Source organism: Gorilla gorilla, chromosome 2 (assembly GCF_029281585.2).
Source record: "Gorilla gorilla gorilla isolate KB3781 chromosome 2, NHGRI_mGorGor1-v2.1_pri, whole genome shotgun sequence".
Classification (NCBI taxonomy): Eukaryota; Metazoa; Chordata; class Mammalia; order Primates; family Hominidae; genus Gorilla; species Gorilla gorilla.
The window spans coordinates 67,093,035-67,116,525 of NC_086017.1; the positions used below are offsets into that span (position 1 = coordinate 67,093,035).

The 23,491-nt window shown below is 37.4% G+C and overlaps 1 protein-coding gene across 2 annotated transcripts in view; it reads left to right on the plus strand.

The window, feature by feature from the left end:
* APPL1 (adaptor protein, phosphotyrosine interacting with PH domain and leucine zipper 1) overlaps nt 1–23,491 on the plus strand; it is a 45,635-nt gene that overhangs the window by 1,803 nt on the left and 20,341 nt on the right. The window contains exons 1-12 of one of the 2 annotated variants that reach the window (XM_055383179.2): nt 1,179–1,232; nt 6,354–6,452; nt 8,278–8,337; nt 8,831–8,902; nt 11,243–11,330; nt 12,878–12,919; nt 13,668–13,726; nt 16,897–17,043; nt 18,221–18,303; nt 19,019–19,177; nt 20,185–20,373; nt 22,775–22,817. In XM_055383179.2, coding sequence (XP_055239154.1) covers nt 1,230–1,232; nt 6,354–6,452; nt 8,278–8,337; nt 8,831–8,902; nt 11,243–11,330; nt 12,878–12,919; nt 13,668–13,726; nt 16,897–17,043; nt 18,221–18,303; nt 19,019–19,177; nt 20,185–20,373; nt 22,775–22,817 — 1,044 coding nt within the window. In that variant the 5' untranslated portion in view covers nt 1,179–1,229. Of the gene's footprint in view, nt 1–1,178; nt 1,233–6,353; nt 6,453–8,277; nt 8,338–8,830; nt 8,903–11,242; nt 11,331–12,877; nt 12,920–13,667; nt 13,727–16,896; nt 17,044–18,220; nt 18,304–19,018; nt 19,178–20,184; nt 20,374–22,774; nt 22,818–23,491 lie in introns of those variants that run through there. The other variant, XM_031009361.3, reaches the window with a different exon arrangement.

Consider the following 23,491-nt stretch of genomic DNA (forward strand, 5'->3'; position numbering starts at 1 on the left):
ACAGTATATTTGTTTGTTTTTTGAGATGGGGATCTTGCTATGTTTCCCAGTCTGGAGAGCAATGGCTGTTCACAGACACTATCGTAGTGCACTATGTCCTGGAACACCTATGCTGAAGTGATCCTCCTGCCTCAGCCTCCCTAGCAGCTGGGAATACAGGCGTGTGCCACTGTGCCAGCTTTTTTTTTTTTTTTTTTCCTGAGACGGGGTTTTGCTCTTGTTGCCCAGGCTGGAGTGCAATGTTGCAATCTTGGCTCACTGCAACCTCTGCCTCCCGGGTTCAAGTGATTCTCATGCCTCAGCCTCCTGAGTAGCTGGGATTACAGACGTGTGCCACCACGCCCACCTAGTTTTTGTATTTTTTGTAGAGACGGGGTTTTGCCATGTTGGCCAGGCTGGTCTCGAACTCCTGACCTCAGGTGATCTGCCCGCCTTGGCCTCTCAAAGTGCTGGGATTACAGGTGTGAGCCACCGCGCCTGGCCTGTGCCAGCTAATTTTTAATGAAGTAGCCACATTGATATCCCTTCAATGTTGAAAGGCAATAAATTTGAACTAGGTAAAATTTACTTGGGAAAATTAATTGGTACAACTGGGATTTAGGAAGTGTACATACTTGGAGGTGATTCTTAGGTTGAACCTGTGGCAGAATGCAAAGCCTTGGATCTAGGGTTGAGGAGGTTTTTAGTCATCACTGCCACTTACTACCTTCTGCTTTAGGGCAAATCATTCAACTTCTCTGAACCTCAGCTGTTGTGTCTTAATGACATGTTTTTATTTTTGACCCTGATTAAAAAGAAGTAATAGTTGCTTCCTTCAGAAAAATTGGAAGGTCCAGAAAAGAATAACACACAATTACCTGTTGGTTACCCAGCAAAACCTTATTAACAGTTTGCTTTCTTTATTCTACTGTTTTTTTTCTTCTACATGTTTTAATGGAATTGAGATTATATTGTGCATAATGATCTTTATCCTGCTTTTAACTTAACATTATCACTTAAGTATCTTCATATGTTTTTACATTCCAAATAAAAACATTTGAAGACCACACATTTCCTTAACTGATTTCACGACCCTTTGCTGGACTTTGAGTTTTCCCAAAGTTTTGCTTTTATAAATAGGGCTGAGATTAATGCTTTGGAGCATAAATTTTCTTCTCAGTTTGAACTATTTTATCTAGAATAGAGTCCAAGAAGCAGAGCAGCAAAGAATATGAAGACTTTTAAAGCTCATGGTAAGTTTTTTGTTTTTTTTTGAGGCAGAGTCTCACTGTCACGTAGGTTGGATTGCAGTGGCGCAGCCATAGCTCAGAAACCTCAAACTCCTGGGCACACGCCACCAAGCTCAGCTAATTTTATTTTATTTTATTTTATTTTATTTTTTTTGGAGATGGAGTTTTGCTCTTGTCGCCCAGGCTAGAGTGCAGTGGCATGATCTTGGCTCACTGCAACCTCCACCTCCCGGGTTCAAGTGATTCGGCTTCCTCAGCCTCCCAAGTAGCCCAACGAATTTAAACATTTTTTGTAGAAGACTGGGCGTGGTGGCTCACGCCTGTAATCTCAGCACTTTGGGAGGACGAGGCGGGCGAATCATGAGGTCAGGAGTTTGAGACCGACCTGGCCAACATAGTGAAACCCCGTCTCTCCTAAAAATACAAAAAATTAGCCGGGCGTGGTGGCGGACGTCTGTAATCCGAGCTACTTGGGAGGCTGAGGCAGGAGAATCGCTTGAACCCGGGAGGCGGAGGTTGCAGTGAGTCGAAATTGCGCTGTTGCACTCCAGCCCGGGCAACCGTGCGAGACTCCGTCTTAAAAAAAAAAAAAAAAAAGAAATTTTTTTTTTGTAAAGACAGGGTTTCACTATGTTGGCCAGGCTGGTCTTGAACTCCTGGCCTTAGTGCTGGGATTACAGATGTAAGCCACTGTACCAGGCCCTAAAAGTTTTTTGTTTGATTAGTTTTTAATTTTTTTTAGATCGTTTAGATCTAATCAAAAGTGGCCTGCCAGTTGCTACCTAAAGAAGTTAGAGCCTTGGCCTGGCACAGTGGCTCATGCTAGTAAACACTTGAGGGTGGGGGTTCAAGACCACCCTGGGCCAAATAGCAAGACCTCATCTCTACAAAAAATAAAATTAGCTGGGCGTGGTGGCATGCACCTGTAGTCCCAGCTATTCAGGAGGCTAGGGCAGGAGGATCGATTGAGTCCAGGAGTCCGTGGCTGCAGTGAGCTATGATTACGCCACTGCACTCCAGCCTGGGTAACAGAACGAGGCTTTGGCTCTTAAAAAAAAAAAAAAAAAAAGAGCCTGGGAGTGATGGAAGACTATCCTGAATTACAGTTACCCTTCTTTTAGTTTTGATTTATAGTAACTACGTATTAAATTAGGGAGAATTTGCAAGTCCAAAATCCAGCTGATCAAACAAGCATCTTTTAAGAATACTGCCTGGAACCTAGGGGGGGAAAAAGCATGTTTGGAATTATCTTGCCCAAACCAGACAGTTCTGCAAAAGATCATCCATTGAGCCAGAAAATCTTAAGCTTATAGTAGATGCCTTGTCCATATTTATATGTTGTTTTGAAAATCAAAATCAAAATAAACCTTGTTAATTACTAAGAACAGATAATGATCTTTAAAAAATTAATTGATTTTATATGTAGATATGTATCTTAGTGATTCATCTATGATAGAACAGTGAAGACAAACCCCAGTGCCAAATGGGATCTTCTGTTTTTGCATAATATGAATTAATCATGAGATGTGCCTTTCCTCCCAACATTTTGATGTCTCTGATTGGGATTCCTCTTAGAGTTGATGGTATATTAACAATTGCTATCAGCCAGGTAGCAGTAGTAATGTATTTCACATTGCCTGCAAATGTACATACTTGGTTGTTTCTCCTAGTAGCATACTGGCCAAGTGTAGTCTCTCACTGTTCAACTAACAAATCAATTTTGCCACCATTTGAGAAAGGAATATCAGTCCTGGTTGTTGTCCGAAAACCTTCCTTTGACACCTGGTGAGATGTCAAATGACATCATCAAAATTTGCTGAATGAGTATCAGTTTCTTGGAAGAAAATATTAGGGACAAAAATGGAGTACTTCTAAGAAATACTTATCTCCTCATGGCACAGAGAATGATAATGTATAGGAAAACATGCATATTGATGACTCTCGAGTTGAAAAGTGGTTCGTGGGCCCGGTGCGGTGGCTCACGCCTGTAATCCCAGCACTTTGGGAGGCCGGGGCAGGCGGATCACAAGGTCAGGAGATCGAGACCATCCTGGCTAACACGATGAAACCCCGTCTCTACTAAAAATACAAAAAATTAGCCGGGTGTGGTGGCTGGCACCTGTAGTCCCAGCTACACGGGAGGCTGAGGCAGGAGAATGGCGTGAATGCGGGAGGCAGAGCGTGCAGTGAGCCAGGATCACACCACTGCACTCCAGCCTGGGCGACACAGTGAGACTCTGACTCAAAAAAAAAAAAAAAAAAAAAAAAAAAAGAGTGGTTCATAAGATTCGAACTCTGTGAAGTTTTAGAAATAAATTTATGATGCTTATATTTCTTATGTTTACATGAGAGCTGTATATGATAAAATTCTGTGTGAAGGTCTGTTTTCATAAATATAAGGTAAAAAATTCAAGACATAAGAAAACCTTAAATCATAGCTTAATTGCCAGCATTGTTTTGTTTGAGTAGTACAAAAATAAAAATGATGCATTTTACAATGGATACCATCGTAGACTTGATGAAATGGTACCATATTGATTCTATTTTTTAAGCTACTAACTTTAAACAAACAGTAATTATCCAGTGTTGAAGTTGATATTGTTAGCTTAAAATAGGGAATCTGTTTCAACTTGCTTTGTGCTAAGAAGAGCTTTTAAATTTAATTATGCTACAAGTTTTTACATAAATATGTAACTCCTTGAATTGGAATTACCCATTTTTAGAAAAAACAAACAAACAAACAAAAAAAAACAAAGCGGCAGATTTTTCTTGAGAATGGCACTAGCCAAACAAGATTTCCTGATGCTTTCTTTTTTACATCTTAAAATAGCACTATATGGAATTGTAGTGGAGTGTTTGAAAAAGATTCTGTCAAATCTAAATCTCTGAGGCCTGGGGAAGTAGAGGACTGAAAATAGGGACTTACTGGCGTCATGATTTTGTGTCTTTTCCCCTTCTTTATACTATATTGACTTAGCTTCCTCCTCTGAAAATAGGAAGCTAAGGAATAAGTTGATTTAAGAAAAAAAAATTTTTGGCCGGGCGCGGTGGCTCACGCCTGTAATCCCAGCACTTTGGGAGGCCGAGGCGGGTGGATCACGAGGTCAGGAGATCGAGACCATCCTGGCTAACACGGTGAAACCCCATCTCTACTAAAAATACTAAAAATTAGCCGGGCGTGGTGGCGGGCGCCTGTAGTCCCAGCTACTCGGGAGGCTGAGGCAGGAGAATGGCGTGAACCCAGGAGGCGGAGCTTGCAGTGAGCCGAGATCGCGCCACTGCACTCCAGCCTGGGGGACAGAGCGAGACTCCGTCTCAAAAAAAAAAAAAAAAGAAAAAAAAATTTTTGGCCATGTGTGGTGGCTCACACCTGACCTGTAATCCCAGCACTTTGGGAGGCTGAGGTAGGAGAATTGCTTGAGCCCAGGTGTTTGAAACCAGCCTGAGCAGCATAGTGAGACCCTGTCACTACAAAAAATAGAAAAAAAGTAGCCAGACATAGTGGCACATGTCTGTAGTCCCAGCTACCTGGGAGGCTGAGGTGGGAGGATTTTTTGAGCTCAAGAGGTCAAGGCTGCAGTGAGCCGAGATCATGTTACTGCACTCCAGCCTGGGAGAAGAATGAGACCCTGTCTCAAACAGCAACAGCGACACCCACAACAGTTTCTAAGGCTGAGGCATAAATTATTTTTAGAATAAAAATACATCTTTTAGATTTTAAGCTGCAGTTATCTCCAGTAGTTGTTGGTATTTTCATTCTTCCCCTGGGCCTTTGGGATGTAATGTGAGTATGTCTACCTTGCCTTTGATAGCCTTAGTTTCCTTATCTTTGATAAATTTTTATTGACATTCTTTTTTTTTTTTTTTTTTTTTGAGGCGGAGTCTCCCTCTATTGCCCAAGCTGGAGTGCAGTGGCACGATCTCGGCTCACTGCAAGCTCCGCCTCCCAGGTTCACGCCATTCTCCTGCCTCAGCCTCCCGAGTAGCTGGGACTACAGGGGCTCGCCACCATACCCGGCTAATTTTTTTGTATTTTTAGTAGAGGCGGGGTTTCACCGTGTTAGCCAGGATGGTCTCAATCTCCTGACCTCGTGATCCACCCGCCTCGGCCTCCCAAAGTGCTGGGATTACAGGTGTGAGCCACTGCACCCGGCCTGACATTCTTAACATTTACTTATAAGCTTTCCCCCTTAAAATAAAGATAATTAAAAAAATTTTTTTTTATTTTGAGACAGAGTGTTGCTTTGTCGCCCGCCCAGGCTGAAGTGCAGTGGCGTGATCTCGGCTCACTGCAACCTTCACCTCCCAAGTTCAAGCTATTCTCTTGCCTCAGCCTCCTGAGTAGCTGTGACTACAGGCACGTGCCACCACACCCGGCTAATTTTTTGTATTTTTAGTAGAAACGGGGTTTCACTGTGTTAACCAGGATGGTCTCAATCTCCTGACCTCATGATCTGCCTGCCTCGGCCTCCCAAAGTGCTGAGATTACAGGCATGAACTACTGTGCTCGGCCTAAAATGAAGATAATTTTTAAATGTGCATGGTAGAAAAATGACAAAACAAAACAAAAGCCAAACAATATAGACATGTATAAAGAAGAAGAAAGGAAAACCCCCAAATTGTGCATTCAGAAAAACCTAGTTAGCATTTTATATGCTGAAGAGTCGGCCATGTTGGGGAGGGTGTACTGTGGTATTTTTAGATTAGGACAGGGAGGGGTTTGGCCTCTTCTAGCAAAAACTGTAGAAGAAATAATCATACTAAATTATCCTGAAGTAAGACATTTAAAATATTTATACTACATGGAATGCTGTTAATTTAGCTTTGAATGTTTCTGTTGATTTGTTCTTAGTTTATAGAATTTTTAGTTTATGAAAATATACCTCTGTTGTTTCTCCTAAAGTTTGTGTGACATAGTTGGAAAATACCTCTGCTTTGTTGAAGTGAAACTAAGAACAAAAAAAACAGACTTCTTAACATTACTATCAAAAGAGACAAAATAGATTAAAACTCAGAATTACTAGAACTTTAATATCCTACGATTTTTGCTTCCTTTAGAAAAAATATTTTTCCATCTGATTTGTATAATGATTAACATAAACTTATTGCTATTGTTTTATACAGACAAGGTCTTTACTAGGTGTATTTGAAGAAGATGCCACAGCTATTTCCAACTATATGAACCAGTTGTATCAAGCTATGCATCGGATTTATGATGCACAGGTAAAACACTAAGGACTAACTTGATGCTTTTAAAACACGAATCTTTAAGCCTCATGAGTACAGATAGTGCCTGTCTTGTTGACCACTGCTTTAGCCCTGTGTTAGGCTCATAGTAATAAATATTTGTTGAATGGATTAATGAACATTGACTGTATTACAGAACTGACATTTCAACTACTAGTGTACAGTTTGTAGCACTACAAAAGTGATAGAAGATTGAAGCATCTGCCCATTCTCCCCAAACATAGTTTGGGGGAAACCCCCCATTAAACTCACTGATAGTGATCTTTCCTAAGATTTGAATGAAGACCCCATGTCATCACCGGTATTTTCCCTAATCATGCTTATTACAATCTTATGGAGCACTTCCCCACCCACACCTTTTTTTTTTTTTTTGAGATGGAGCTTTGCCCTTGTTGCCCAGGCTGGAGTGCAGTAGCGTGATCTTGGGTCACTGCAACCTCCGCCCCCTGGGTTCAAGTGAGTCTCCTGCCTCAGCCTCTCAAGTAGCTGGGATTACAGGCATGCACCAGCATGCCCGGCTAATTTTGTATTTTTAGTAGAGACAGGGTTTCTCCATGTTGGTCAGGCTGGTCTCGAACTCCCGACCTCAGGTGATCCGCCCGCCTTGGCCTCCCAAAGTGCTGAGATTGCACCCGGCCCCCTTTTTTTTTTTTTTTTGGAGATGGAGTTTTGCTAATGTCTCCCAGGCTGGATTGCAATGGTGCAATCTCAGCTCACTGCACCCTCCACCTCCCAGGTTCAAGCAATTCTCCTGACTCAGCCTCCTGAGTAGCTGGAACTACAGGCATGCACTACTATGCCCGGATAATTTTGTATTTTTAGTAGAGGCAGGGTTTCACCATGTTGGCCAGGCTGGTCTCGAACTCCTGACCTCAGGTGATCTGCCCGCCTCGGCCTCCCAAAGTGCTGGGATTACAGGCGTGAGCCACTGCACCTGGCCAACACTTTCCCTTTTTCAGTGGAGTATTTGAAAGTTGGCTGCCTCTGTCTAGTTAAAAGAAGGCACTAAAAATTAGATGTACCTCTGGAGTACAAGAAGATGAAGGGTATGACTAAGTTTTCTTATTGACCAGCAATAAAATTTGAAGCTATGTTTGGATAACTTAATTATAAGCTTAAACAGCAATCTAGGTTCTGTAATATACTTTCTTTGGGATTAATTAAGCATACAAGTTTTATTTTTTTCCCTTCTCATATTGTTTGCTTTTTGGCTTCACATTTTCATTACGTACTTAAGAGTTGCTATGTTGTTGTTTAGTTTTTCCTTGTGATCAGGCTCTGAAGGTTTGCTTTCTGACTACAGAGATATATGATTAATATGTTAAAGAAATGTTCTATTTGTTATATTCACCAAAAAAACTAAATTAAAGTTTTTCATATGGCTGTGTTGCTGTTATATGACTGGGTCAACCACATTTTGGTTGTATGTTATTAAGTGCTTACTGTAGTCTAGTATCAGCATCTACAGAGGGCAATAATCAGTCATCAACGTAGATGCTCTAAAGATTTTGCTAAGGTTATATCAGTTTATTTCTAGGCTTTAAAGTATTTAGTGCTTAGTTTTTATTAGCAAAAACAAACACCAGGAACACTGCTGAATTCCTTGAGAGTGTCTATTTTATGGTTTGAGTTTTCTTTTAAAGTGCTTTAATGGTAGTACCCCTTTCCAGTGATTTAATGAAGGTTTTAAAAAACATGTACAATATTTATATTAAGTGATAATAAATAAATTAGGTATTTAATTAGAAAAAACTAAAACTTTTTTCTCAGTAATATGCTAATTTGAATGCTTTTTCCATAGAATGAATTAAGTGCAGCAACACACCTGACCTCAAAACTTTTAAAAGAATATGAAAAACAGGTATTGTATATCAAAGTTTTAAAAGCATAATTTTAAAAGTATAGTATCTGTATAGATAGACTTTCAACAAGAATCCTTAAGTTTTCTTGAATTCACAGAATATGCCATTGAAATTTCATGATAGCACTTATGTTCAGATAATTTTAATGATTTAATATTAAATACAGAGGCTATCTAGTTTACTTGTTTTCTTTTTACAAATGAAGAAGTTGTGACTTGCTGAACATTACACTGTTATTGGAGGAACTGGAGCTAAATGCTAAATCTTTGAACTTCCAGTACAGTGGGTATTCCAATATGCCATGTCAATTGGTTACTTAATAAACAATTAATGTTTATTATATACATTACACAATTTTAGTTAAATGATATTTTAGAGCTTTTTCAAAATTTTGGAAGTTTTCTGAAGTTATTTAAAAATGTAAATTATAGTAATGTCATTCCCAAAAGACACAGCATTGAAACTTTACCTCATCTGTTTCTTGCTTTTCAGCGTTTTCCATTGGGAGGTGATGATGAAGTTATGAGCTCTACATTGCAACAGTTTTCAAAAGTTATAGATGAGGTAAACGTTTATTTTATTTTGCTTGATTAAATGGTCTTATAATTAAGTTACCCAGTTGCTTAGCTTTTATTTTATGAATAAAGCTCTATTAAAGAGATGACTAAAGAGGAACCTTAATTCCACATCCTGGTGGCTGGCTCATCAAAACAATACTTTCTTTACCTGATTAAACATTGTTTTCCAGGAATAAACTTACAGACGTGCTTCTTCTATACACAGTCCGTGTTAACATTCAATCTTGACATGTGTCATTTGATGTAGGCAGGGAGAGAAGAGTTAGGTAGTGAACTACATCTGGGTTCTTTGTGGTTGCTCTTTTGCTATTAAGCAACATTTTACTGTTTAGTCTTTATTAATCCTGCTATCCTAAACAGCCAGAATCAACCCTGAATTCCTCAAATCAGTTATCACAACAAATCATTAAAACAAAGACCTAAAAGGTAAGAGGAAAAAAAGGTAGTGAGAGATTATGGAGAATCATTAACTGTTCTCTACTGTTGCAGTAAAACCTCTTCTTTTCACATGGACCATTCGATAGTCCTGTGTTTTCTAGACTCTTAACTGGAAAAGTGATTTTTTTGAAATATTTTAATAACCCATTATAGCAAAATGTTTTACCGGGAAATCAAGATAAAGAAATAATGTAATTTTTTTCATTTAAAAAAATTGTGGTAAAGTACGCATAGCATAAAATTTGTCATTCATGATATTTAGTGCATTCACAGTGCTATGCAACCATAACCACTGTATGGTTTTTAGGACATTTTCATCATCTCAAAGGAAGCCTTGTGCCCGTTAAGCAGTGTATTAGTCTGCTTTCACACTGCTGATAAAGATATACCTGAGATGAGTAATTTATAAAGAAAAAGAAGTTTAATGGACTCACAGTTCCATGTGGCTGGGGAGGCCTCACAATCATGGCGGAAGGCGAAAGGCACATCTTACATGGCGGCAGATGAGAGAGAATGAAAGACAAGGAAAGGAGAACCCCTTAGAAAATCATCAGATCTCGTGAAACTTATTCACTACCACGAGAACAGTATGGGGGAAACTGCCCCCATGATTCAGTTATCTCCCATGGGGCCCCTCCCACAACATGTGGGAATTATGGGAGCTACATTTGACAATGAGATTTGGGTGGGGACACAGCCAAACCATATCAAGCAGTCACTTCCACCTCCCTGCTCCCTCAGCCCTTGTCAACCACTAATCTTCTTTCTGTATGGATTTGCCTACTTTTGATATTTCATATAAATGGACTCATAATTTTAGACTTTTTTATGTCTGTTTTCACTTAGCATAATGTGTTCAAGGTTCATTCATGTTGTAATATGCCTCAGTACTTCATTCCTTTTTTGGCTAAATAAAATTTCATTGTTATGGATATACCAAGTTTTGTTTATCTGGTCATCTCTTTATATATCTGTGTATCTGTTTAGTCATTGTTTATTTGTGTTGTTTCTACCTTTTAACTAGTTCAAATAATGTTATTATGAGCATTCATATACGAGATTTTTTTTTTGTTTTGAACAACAGTTTTCAGTTCTCTTGAGTAGGTACCCAGAAATGGGATTGCTGGATCATTGCATGGTAATTTTATGTTTATTTAAAAGTTAAATAATTTTAGAAAACCACCAAACTGTTTTCTACAGTGCCTGCACCATTTTACATTCCTACCAGCAATGTAGGAGGGTTCCAGTTTTTCCACATCCTCGCCAACAATTATTTTAGTTTGTGTGTATTTAAAATTTTTTAAAAAATTATGGCCATCTGAGTGAGTGTGAAATGGTATCTCACTGTGGTTTTGATTTGCATTTTCTTGATGTCTAATGATATTGAGCACCTTTTCATGTGCTTATTGGCCATTTGTTTATCTTTGAAGAAATTATAGAGATCCTTTGCCCGTTTTTAAATTGGTTGTCTTTTTATTAGTTGTAAAAGTTCTCTTTCTAGATACAAGTTACTTATCAGATACATAATTGGCAAATATTTTCTCCCATTCTGAGTTGTTTTTTTTTTTTTACTTTCTTGATGGTGCGCTTTCATGCATAGAAGTTTTAAATTTTGATGATGTCCATTATATATTTTCTCTTGTTCCTTGTGCTTTTAGTGTCATATGCAAGAAAGTGTTACCAAATCCAAGGTCATTCTGTGTTTTCTAAGAGTTTAGTAAATGGTATTTTTTGACTATATAGTATTTTGTACTACATCACATAATTTTTAGTGTTTTCCTATATAAAATATATCAGAACCATTTTTACTAGATTATGTTTAATTTACATAACACTGGTTAAATGTCTGTGTATAGTTATTTGGCCTTTTTGGTCTTTCTTTTTCTAGCTTAGCTCTTGTCATGCAGTGCTTTCAACTCAACTTGCTGATGCCATGATGTTCCCCATTACCCAGTTTAAAGAAAGAGATCTGAAAGGTATTGAAGTCAAGCTTATGTTTACTTTCATTGGCTGTGAGATCAACGCTTGTAAAATGCATATTACTCTATACTTACACAATTTCTGGATGACAGCCTATGCCACTCTTACTTTGCTCAGTTACCAAACATTTATAGGAGCTCCTGCTAGATGTCAAACTAGATATTGAGAAATACCAATATGGATAAGATATCCCCTCTTTTGAGAAATTCTAGAGAAGGAAGTGGGCACACGCATAATTACAACACTTATGTCTCTTATAATTAGGGAATGAGCAAGGTGCTGGCGGGGCTGTTAGGAGGGGGTCAGCAAGGCTTTACCCAAGGATGTGACATGAGCATTGAACAGTGAAGAGGAATTTGCCAGGAGAACAGTCATTGTTCTGTTAGAGGGATTAGAGTGCACAAGATATGGCTTTTAGAAATACACAGCCTATTTGACAGTAGCAAGAAACTCAGTGTGGCTGCAATGCTGTATGTGTTAGAGTGAGGCAGGAGATGAATCCAGAAATAGAGTAGATGGGAGTAGGTCATGCTAAGAGGCTAGACTTCAGATTATGAGCGAAGGAGAAGCCAATGGGGGTCTTTAAGGAGAGACACAATTCCTTTGGAGGATGGAATAGAGTAGCCTTGTTATGTAGGAGACTAGACTGGGAAGTTGTGGGAGTCCAGTGAGATATGACCAAGGCCTGAGTTAGGATAGTGGCACAGGGTATAGAGGTGTGTGTATGGGCCGAAGTGGCAAGAGGTAGGGGTACTGGCACATCTAACAATCTGCAACCTAGTCGTTTGTGGGTTTTATTTTTACCCACTTAGGATTACTAGGTGATACAATGAGAGTTTTATAGAATTGGTTTTGCTTTCCCATAACTTGTAATCTCAGCCATACACACTTACTTCCAAAATATGTAGAGAGATTAAAAATATTGAACTAATGTATCAGTGAATGGTAAAGTATTTAAATTATACATGGAATACAGACAAATGCGTATTATACTATTCTACACCTACACCATTTCTGGACTGCAACCCGTGCCACCTTTACTTTACTCAGTCACCAATACATCTAATGTATTTTAAAGATGGAGTTACTAATTGTGGTTGTGATCCTCAAGAATGGTCATTTCTAAGGTCTAGAACAAGATCTCTTTTCTTCAGTGTAAGGGGACTGAATGGCATAATCTTATTAATGAGATGTTTTGTTTCTCGTTTAGCATTTGAATATTTAGATTCATATATCAAAAATGCATGATTCTGGCACTAAATCAGAATATTTGCATATCTTACCATTTACAGTGGGTTTTTAAATTTGTTTTTATGTCATATCACTAATTTGTAGCAAGTAGATTTTCTGGTGGTGTAACTGTTGCTAATGATAGTAGATGTTTCATAGACTAGCTGAAACACAGAGTAGCTTTTTCACCCTGAATGTTGAACTATGAAATATTATTTTGAGTTTTAATTATAGTTTAAGTAGCAGTTATTGTTTTCCAAACAAATGTATTTCATAAATGTGCCAAACTTAAATTATTCTTGAACTTTTTCAGAAATACTAACATTAAAGGAAGTATTTCAGATTGCAAGTAATGGTAAGCCCTATAATTTACACACTTATTTCTTGCAGTTATGTATTTGTTTATCTGTGCATATCTGTGGCCAGATTCTTTGTAAAAATTGAAAAAAAACCCAATTAAAAATAAGTGAACATTACTTAAATCAGTATTGCTACTTAAATTACACTGTTTATACAGTGTAATTTAAGAAAAATCTTAAGGAAATTAAGTCTTACAGGTTACTATCTTCATAATGCCTAAAGAGGTAGTGTAATATTTTACCCTTCTTTTATATATCCCAATTTTTCTTTAATGAGTGTTATATATATATATATATATATATATTTTTTTTTTTTTTTTTTTTTTTTTTTTTTTTTTAGGATACGGGGTCTTGCTCTGTTGCCTAGGTTGGAGTGCAGTGGCTTTTCAAGCCACAATCATGGCATACTGTAGTGATCCTGCTGCCCCATCCTCCTGAGTAGCTGGGACTATTGGCATATGCCACTGTGTCTAAGCTGCGTTTGCTATTTTTGTACTAGAAAATACTTTAAAAAGCTTTAGTGCATTAGTTTCCTTGGAATTAATTTTTTAAAAACCAATTTGAGAAGTAGACACATAATTTAGGGGAAATTTGGCTGTGGGGAAAATTGAGTGCAGTGGTCATGTGGTAGGAAATTCTTGCTTTAGTACGTTTGTGGAAAGGTGCACATGTGAAGACCATTGAAAGCATTTGTAAGTTTTGAAAAGTACTGTTGTATTGTTAACACTCATTTCTTTTTTCCAGATCATGATGCTGCGATTAATAGATATAGCCGTTTATCAAAAAAAAGAGAAAATGACAAGGTGTGGTACATATTTATTCCTTCAGTGTCATAATTAACTATTCATTAGGTGGTTTAGTTTTTCCTCTATCAAAATAGAGCCAGCAGTTACTTTGTATGTTTTGTCATATTACTATTAGTTTATTCTTTCCTTCTAGCTGTTCAAAACCTTTCTGATAATCATTGACCTCTTTAAACAAAATATTTTCTTCTGCCAAAATTTGATGTTATAAGTAAATATAACTATTCTGGAAATTTAACTGATGCCCAGTATATAACATTGCCTTTTGTTGCTTTGTATTTTGATGACATGGCATTGGTTCTGTTTGAATATATAGGTGTGTTCAAAAATGTCTTCTGAGATAGAGTGGTCACACACATAATGAAATTCTGTTATGAGGCCCTCCTTGTTTACAGACATATATATCTTTTGATATTTGTTCAAGGAGTAAAATACAGAAATATTACACTATATTTGAGGAGAAATGCATTCAAGTTTCAAGTAAAGATGAGAGTACAGAGTATTAACAGGTTCTTTTGGGCATGCCTTAAGATCATGTCTTTCTCCAGCATCTAGTCCAAGGCTTGATGTGTAGGTCTTTCTAGATGCTTGTGACTGAGGTGATCTCTGTGCCTGGGTGTTGGTGTCTGCAGCCTTGGCTGCAGCTGCTGGTGGAAACACAGTGACTGCTTGTGGGAATCCACAGTTGGGTAGGATTTACTGTGCAACAGCTACTGTGACAAAGGAAATGTTTCTCACACAAAGTTTAGTACAAAGATTGATTTCCTTTTCGTTTCTAATTTTAGCTGCAGACTACTACTTAATGGTGTATTGATAAAATGTATACATTTGAGATCTCTATTAGTCACTTGGCCTTAGAGAAGTAGTTAAAGGCTCTGGGTATAAAATTTGATATATTTTACATTACTTCTGGCTGCTCAAAGTATTTTAAAAAACACTCTGTCACCAACTTCATTTTATTTAAAAATTCATTGAGCACCTAATATACGTCAAGCAGTCTGTTGGATACCTTGGGGGAACAACATGAATAGGCTTCACTCCTGCCCTCAAAGACTGGATACTCCACATTTATTGAAGGCTACCTGTGTGAAGGCATGCAGGTGGACTAGGAACCAGAGTACAAGGATGACAAGAAGGCATGAATTAACTCTGTTATTAGTTAAATACAATAATAGGGGTTTTAATAAAATGCTGAGAGAGCACAGAGAGGGCAGCAGTTCGCTTTTTTGATTGGTGAATTGGGAAAGGTTACACTTTTTTTTTTTTTTGAGACAGGGCCTCATTCTGTCTCCCAGGCAGGAGTGCAGTGGCTCCGTCTCGGCTCACTGCAACCTCCGCCTCCTGGGTTCAAGTGATTCTCCTGTTTCAGCCTCCCCAGTAACTGGGATTACAGATGTGAGCCACTATGCTCAGCTAATTTTTGTATTTTTAGTAAAGGTGGGGTTTCACCATGTTGGCCAGGCTGGTCTCGAACTCCTGACCTCAGGTGATCTGCCTGCCTCGGCCTCCGAAAGTGCTGGGATTACAGGCTTGAGCCACCACACACGGCCAGCAAAGGTTACACTTTTAGAAGGTGACATTTACATTAAAGATAAGTGGATAACACCAGTTTGGAATCGGAGAGAGTGCTTTCCTGAAAGAAAAACAGCCTTTCAGAGGCACATGGTGGAGTTGGGAGAGTGTAAAGGTTAAGAGTACTCTGTGACAATAAAGGAAATGTTTGGAGATATGGCAGAAAGGGTAAGAAGTATATTAGTACCAGATTACTATATTAATGACCTTGAAATTTGTGTTAGAGGGAGTGGACAGCCGCCAAAGGATTCTAAGTAGGTGAATAACATCATGCAATTGTGTTATAGAACAAACATACTAATGAAAATGTGAAGAGGACAAGACTAGAGGGTATCCAGTGAAAGGAATTGGAATAGTTTGCAGAGATATAATGAAGGCCTCAGCTAAGGTTGTTACTGAAACTGGAGAGGAAGGAGTACTTTTGGGAGATATTTTTTAAGTAGAATTGACAAGACTTGTGGTAATAGGAGGAATAAAAAATGAGTCCTAGATTTCTTGGATGTCTGGATGGATCCTGTAGTAATTAAGAAAGCTAAGAAACAAAGCAGAAGAACAGGTTTTGTGTACAAAACTATCTTCAGTTTTGTACATTTTTAGCACGTAAACACACATAAAGAACCCAGCTGGAGATGTGTTTACTCTGTCACTTGGGAAAGTGAGAGGGAGGAGATAAAATTTGTGAGTCATTGAGTCATTGGTGTATTGGAATATTAGAATATTCTTGGTACTTGAGGATTCTAAGGAAAGCAGGAAGGCAGAAGAACCTAATGCCTATTACATAATAGGTATTCAATAAATATTTGTTGTCTGAATAAAAGAACTCTAGGGAGCACACATATTTCAAGTATGGGTGAAGGAAGACAAGCAAGTGCAAGAGAGGAAGACTGATAGGGAGAGAACCAGGAGGGGAGAATGGTATGCTGTGAACTGATCAAAGTCAAAGACTAATGACTAAGCTAATAACAAACAATTGTCTGCCCTTCCTCCTTGTCGTAAGCTTTCTCTGCCATGCTTAGTTTAGTTATTGTACCATTCTTAGTTACGTACAGAATTCTGTTTTCAATATGCATTTTTTTTTTTTTTTTGAGACAGTCTCTCTCTGTCACCCAGGCTGGAGTACAGTGGTGTAATCTTGGCTCACTGCAACCTCCCCCTCCCAGGGTGAAGCTATTCTCATGCCTCGGCCTCCCCAGTAGTTGGAATTATAGGTGTGTACCACCGCACCCGGCTAATTTTTTTTTCCATTTTTAGTAGAGACGGTTTCACCATGTTGGCCAGGCTGTTCTTAAACTCCTGACCTCAAGTGATCATCCCGCCTCGGCCTCCCAAAGTGCTGGGATTACAGGCATGAGCCACCACGCCTGGCCTCAATGTGCATTTTGTAAATTATGTGGTTGGAAGTTAAACAGGAAAATTTGCTTAACCAGTATGTTGAAGGATTTCTAAAAGATCAGAAAACAGGAACATTAATGCTCAATTGCTTGTGATACTCATTTCCTTGGGTAGGCTCTTCTCCACAGCTCCTACTGAAGATAATACAAAATTAAGTAAATAATAGCAGATTATTTACTTAATTATTTAAATCTTTTCATTCAAAGGTGAAGTATGAAGTAACAGAAGATGTGTACACATCCAGAAAGAAACAACACCAGACCATGATGCATTATTTTTGTGCATTAAATACTCTTCAGTACAAGAAGAAAATAGCATTGTTAGAACCTCTACTTGGGTACATGCAAGCTCAGGTAAATACTGTACTGTATTTGGATTATAACTGTCCTAAAAGTTTTATATTAAGCTTGATATTTACATTAAGTATAAGGGTATTATAAACTATTTTCAACATCCTTGTTTATGTCTGTGTTTTAAGAAGTAATTTTTAAAATGTCATCAGACTATTATTTTAAGGAAGTTAGGAAGAATGGTTTTCCTTGCAAATGAAGATTTCAAATATTTTAGGTAAATGAAACCACTTGTTCACCATAGCTGGGGACTGAGAACAGAAAACTAAATGAATTTCAGAGTTACACCTATTGCTAGAGCTTCAGCTAAACACTTGCTTCATAATAGATCTGAAAGAGAATAAACAAGTTTGAGTTTATCCCATATTCCTTGCATACTTCCTGAGTTAAAAATAATAGATGAACTCCAATGTGCCCAAAGAGTACATCAGGAAGGGGGCTAGAAAATTTGGGTAGTATAAGACAAAGTGTCAGTCTCCTAAAAATCAAGAGTTTAAAGAAAATTGAGGCCAGGCACGGTGCCTTATGCCTATAATCGAGCACTTTGGTAGGCCGAGGTAGGAGGATCATTTGAGTCCAGGAGTTTGAGACTAGCCTCAGCAATGTAGGGAGACCCCATCTCTACAAAAAATGAAAAAATGAGCTGGGCTTGGTAGCATGCCTCGGTGGTCCCAGCAACTTGGGAGGCTGAGATGGAAGGATCCCTTGAGCCTAGGAGGCTGAGGCTGCAGTGAGGTTTTATTGTGCAGTCTGGATGACAGACGAGACCCTGTCTCAAAAAAAAAAAAAAAAATTGAATCTATTTAGGTAAAAGAGTACTTTACTGATTATTCCTCAGATAGAAAACTTATCTTTGTAGTAAACATGAAATACTTTATATAATTTATTGGAAATACTTTAAAATTTATTTTCCAATTTTAAAAGATTGTTAACCATATATATATATTACTTGTTCCAATTCAAAAAATATAAAAGGATATACAGTGGAATTTAAGTCTAACTTCCTTAATGGCTCCCTGTGCAGTAGAAGTCACAAACCACAATGTATTTTTACACAAATGGGAATATTCCTTTGGTTTTTACTTAACCATGTGTCTTAGAGATTGTTTATATGATTTACTTTAAGTATTGCTTAATCTATTTTTGTATTGTTCAATTCCCCCCACTCCCCACTCTCCAGATAAGTTTCTTTAAGATGGGTTCTGAAAATCTTAATGAACAACTGGAAGAATTTTTAGCTAATATTGGAACAAGCGTTCAGAAGTAAGTATTTTTTTCCTTAAAATTGAAAATGAAATGATGTGAATGATAACAGCTCAATGACATAATGTAAAGATATTTATCATTTACTTTCCTGAGGGAATATTTTCCCTGCCATGAGAGTTTCTTATGTGGTTCATGGTTACTTCTTGTTTTTTTTTAACCTCTTTTTTCCATAGATTGTGAACTTTGAATTTCATAATAGTGATAATTTTATTGATTCTACACTCAGTTTTATGTCTGAATATAACAGACACATAATAGTAACTCCCCATAAGTGAAATTATCTTTAAACTTGAAATTGTGGGAGTTTGATGGGAGATTACTAAATATTGTTTCCAAGCCATGAAAGCTTAGAGAGAAAGCAGTTCTTATCAGGTTCAAAATGCCGAGCAGTGTATGTGGTCAGTCCACGGTATGGAGAGAGATGAGAGTGATTGTTGTTTTAAAGGCACAGGGCAGAACAGTTTGAAAATTACGCCAAAATCAGGCATTCGGGGGGCTTCATTCGTTTTTTGAATTTAGTGTTGTTTCCAAAATATCTAAGTTTCAAATAACCTGTAAACCTGTTTTGAAATATATTCGTGTTGTTTTAACCACCCATGCCGCTCTTCCTCTCTTTAAGAAAACATACCCAAAACAAATATGCAGGTAAACATGATTGGTAAGGAGTTCTTTATTGGTTGTGATTTGTAGTAAATAATCTGTTCTGTGTCAGTGTTCGCAGGGAAATGGACAGTGATATAGAGACCATGCAACAGACAATAGAGGATTTGGAAGTAGCCAGTGATCCCTTATATGTGCCTGACCCAGACCCCGCCAAATTTCCTGTTAATCGAAATTTAACCCGAAAGGCCGGATACCTTAATGCTAGGAAGTAAGAAAACTATTGTTATTTTTGTATATTGTGTATCATGTAAGACAATACCAAATGAATATAGTAAATAATTGATGTCTGTCATATTTTGATTTTTATTAAAGGTTGAAACTTTTTAGAGGTGTTAGTAGTTGTGTGAACTTTTTGACAGATGAAGTACATGAATACTTTTCAGAAGTAAAATCCTACCTAGATATTTATTGAATAATGTAGAATGATAAAAGAAGTGAAACCAGGGCTGGGCATGGTGGCTCACGCCTGTGATCCCAGCACTTTGGGAGGCTGAGGCGGGCGGATCACCTGAGGTCAGGAGTTTGAGACCAGCCTGGCCAACATGGTGAAACCCCACCTCTACTAAAAATACAAAAATTAGCTGAGGATGGTGGCTTACACCTGTAATCCCAGCTACTCAGGAGGCTGAGGCATGAGAATCACTTGAACATGGGAGGCAGAGGTTGTGGTGAGCCGAGATCCCACCACTGCACTCCAGCCTGAGGGACAGAGTGAGACTCTGTCTCAAAAAAAAAATGAAGTGAAACTAATTTGAGTTTAAATAAATATTCACATATTGTATCATAACATGAGAATGCTGTGAAATATCATTTATCCTACTTTAATATATTTGTAATTATAGCACCAAGTCAAATGTTAGTTTTCACCTGATGATAGGATGAAGCAGGTTAACCCTAGAAATAAAATAAATTCTGTTGTTTTGAATTTACTCCCTTGGAAATTGAACTATAACCTATATTTTATGGATCATTATTATAACAGCCACAGTTTGATAATTTCCAGCCTTGTTTTGGAAACTGTATACACATTCACAAAAGTGAGTCAACATACATGAATTTATTTTAGAGACTGAAAGCATATTTATATTTATTTTCTTGGCATCTTGGTGCCTCTTCGCAAGCCAGTTCATTGTAACATGCTTTATCTTGTGTCTAGCTGATGATGAGATTTCAGGTATGTTGTTATTAAAGAGTGAATGTGCTTTCTTCATTCAGTAAAACAGGCTTGGTGTCATCTACCTGGGACAGACAGTTTTACTTCACGCAGGGTGGAAATTTAATGAGTCAGGCCCGTGGGGATGTAGCAGGAGGCCTGGCCATGGACATAGACAACTGTTCAGTGATGGCTGTGGACTGTGAAGACAGACGATATTGTTTTCAGATCACCTCTTTCGATGGAAAAAAGTTAGTATTTTTTTTTCTACTACTACTAATCTATAGTATTTTAAACTTCTGAAATGTGAGATAATTCCTTTTTGTTTAGAAATTTTATGGACATTTTAGGTTCATTATGTATTAAGATAAATTGCTTTTTAATCTTATAGAAATATATTGAATTTTTGTCTCTGACTTGGTTAAATGGTTTCTTGATGTTTTGAAGTTGTCAAAGCAATGTCATATAGTAAAGACCTGTGATTTCATGTTAGGGAACTGGAACTGAAAATCCTGCATAGTATCAGGGAAGACAGAACAAGTTAATGGAAAGAGTCCTAAAACCTGGGGTCAGAAAGATCAAATTCTGGATCCATTACTTACTGTGTGGTCTCAGACAGTACAGTAATGTCTGTAACCCCTCTCAGCTCCATTTTTCTTCATGTAAAATGTGAATGGGGGGATTGTAATCCCTATCGTAAATTGTTGTGAGGAACAGAAATTCTAACATATGTAATGTGACTGACATATAGTAGGTGCTAACAATAGTGTTATTTTAAAATGTTAATCAAATATTTCTGATCAGATTATTTTTCCATTAATGTTTATAATACCATTTAAAAAATTTCTGTTACCTTTTTTTGAGGCGGGGTCTTACTGTGTCTCCCTGGCTGGAGTGCAGTGGTGTAAACATGGCTCACTGTAGCCTCAACCTCCTGGGCTCAAGGGATCCTCCCACCTCAGGATCCCAAGTTGCTAGGATCACAGGTGCATGCCACTGTGCCTGGCAATTAAAAAAAATTTTTTTTGTAGAGATGTCTCATCATGTTGCCCAGGCTGGTCTCGAACTCCTGGACTTAAGTGATCTTCCTGCTTTAGCCTCCCAAAGTGCTGGGATTATAGGCATGAGCCAGCATGTCCAGGCTTCTATTACCTTTGCATTAAATGAGAATCTTTAAGGTAGCATTTAAAAGAAATTTTCAAAAAGCATGGAAAATGTAAAAAGGAGTATGAAAAAATCCTGTCTTATTAATCAAAAGCGACAATTAACTTTTTTGTCCATTGCCTTCCAATTTTTAACTTAAGTACATTTTTAAAATAGTTGAAGAAATACTATAATTTGGATTTGCAGCCACCTATTAAAAACATGTTATAATGGCTATTCTATAATCTATTTAAGGACATACATTATAATTTAAACATTTTCCTAATGATAGATGTTTAGACTATCTGCCATTTTTCCCCCACTCAATTAAAATACTGCTTTTGACCTTTGAACTTTCTTAATTTAATATTCAGGAGCAGCCTGTGGGTTCCCTGACAGTCATTTTTTCCCCTGTATTTATGCACATTAAGATATTATAAAAATAAATAAATTTGACCTTTACTCCTGAAAAAAAGATATTATAGGCCGGGCTTGGTGGCTCACGCCTGTAATCCCAGCTCTTTGGGAGGCCAAGGCGGGTGGATCACCTGACGTCAGGAGTTTGAGACCAGCCTGGCCAACGTGGTGAAATCCAGTCTCTACTAAAAATACAAAAATTAGCTGGGCGTGGTGGTGGGTGCCTGTAATCCTACCTACTTGGGAGGCTGACACAGGGAGAATTGCTTGAACCCAGGAGGCAGAGGTTGCAGTGAGCCGAGATTGTGCCACTGCACTCCAGCCTGGGTGACAGAGTGAGACTTTGTCTCAAAAAAAAAAAAAAAAAAGATACTATAGCTCACTATCCTTTATCAAAATGGTTGTTTAATTTCACATTCCTTCTACAAACATATAATGAATGCCAATATTGTGTGGATTTATCACACTAGATGTTGGAATCACTGTATTCATTTATCAAAATTACCAACTTGTTAACATATTACTTACTATAAGTATTTACTTTTTGCTTAATGCTTACCATGATTTCCCGTTTCACATTCCTGGTGTGATGCAAAATTAGTAAAAATTATTATTTTCTCAAACTCTAATATCTATAGAAAAGCGAAATAATGATATGTTAGTGATTAACATTGAAATATTTGATTTAATATTAAAGGAGAAATAATGAAGTAAAGTTTTTTCTATTAGGATCATTGATGTATATTTGAAATGTATATGAGTTCATAATATATATGAAATATATATGATAAGTTGAAATGCATTGCCTTCACTGAAATGTAACTTTGTCATGGTCTGTCTTCTGAGGATCAGCACCTGTTCCCTTTTTGGTACATCTTGGCATTGATAGTCAAAGTCAGAGTTTTTAAAGTCTGCATCCTGATACCTCTGGTGGTCTCCTTTTCCTAAGATATCGTTGGTTGTGTTTTGTTTTTGTTCTTTTAATATCGATTTTTATATATGCCTTTAACTTTAAAGATTAAAAAGTTATCTCGGATTATGTTGAAAATACTTTTTTAAACAGTTGAGGCTCAAACGTCTCTTCTCTTCCAGATCTTCAATTTTGCAAGCAGAGAGTAAAAAAGATCATGAAGAGGTAAGATTTTACCTAGTTCATTTCTTCATTGACATTTTAAAATATTTTTCTGATGACAAAACATATATTAATGTGTTCATTGTAGAAATTTTGGAAAATCCTAGTTAATTAAAAATCTTTCTTTTTCTTTTTTGTTTTTGTAAAAGTCTATTGTCCTCGAGCAATATTCTTAAGTTTCTTACAGAATTTTGTAGTGGGAGGGACCTTAGAGATCATCTCTGCTATTTTAAAGGCTCAGATTGAGAAATGACCTTGTGACTGTTGCTGTCTGGCAGGCTGTTAGTATCATGAGGTGACAGTTTAATTTATTCCCTTCTCTCACCAATCCTTTGAGACACTATTTGCTGCACTAAGAACATAGTGGCAGCAGATGTGACATGGCAGGAAGCAACTAAAGCTGAAAACCTTGGAGAAATGAAAGATAGAAAAACAAAAATTTGGGAGTCTCTGTTCTTCCTCATGAGCCTTTTATTTTTGGCTCCATTTTTACTCCTAGTATATCAGATATGGAAGGTAAGGTATTAGCAATAATTGATGCTTCAAACCTTTATCTTGAGAAACATTCTTCCATGAAAATGTATCTTAGCTTGATTTTTAGCCTTTTAATTTGGCATTATAATTGTGTTGGTAAAACATAAAAGTTGGAAATGCTATAGAGATCTACCTTTATTTAC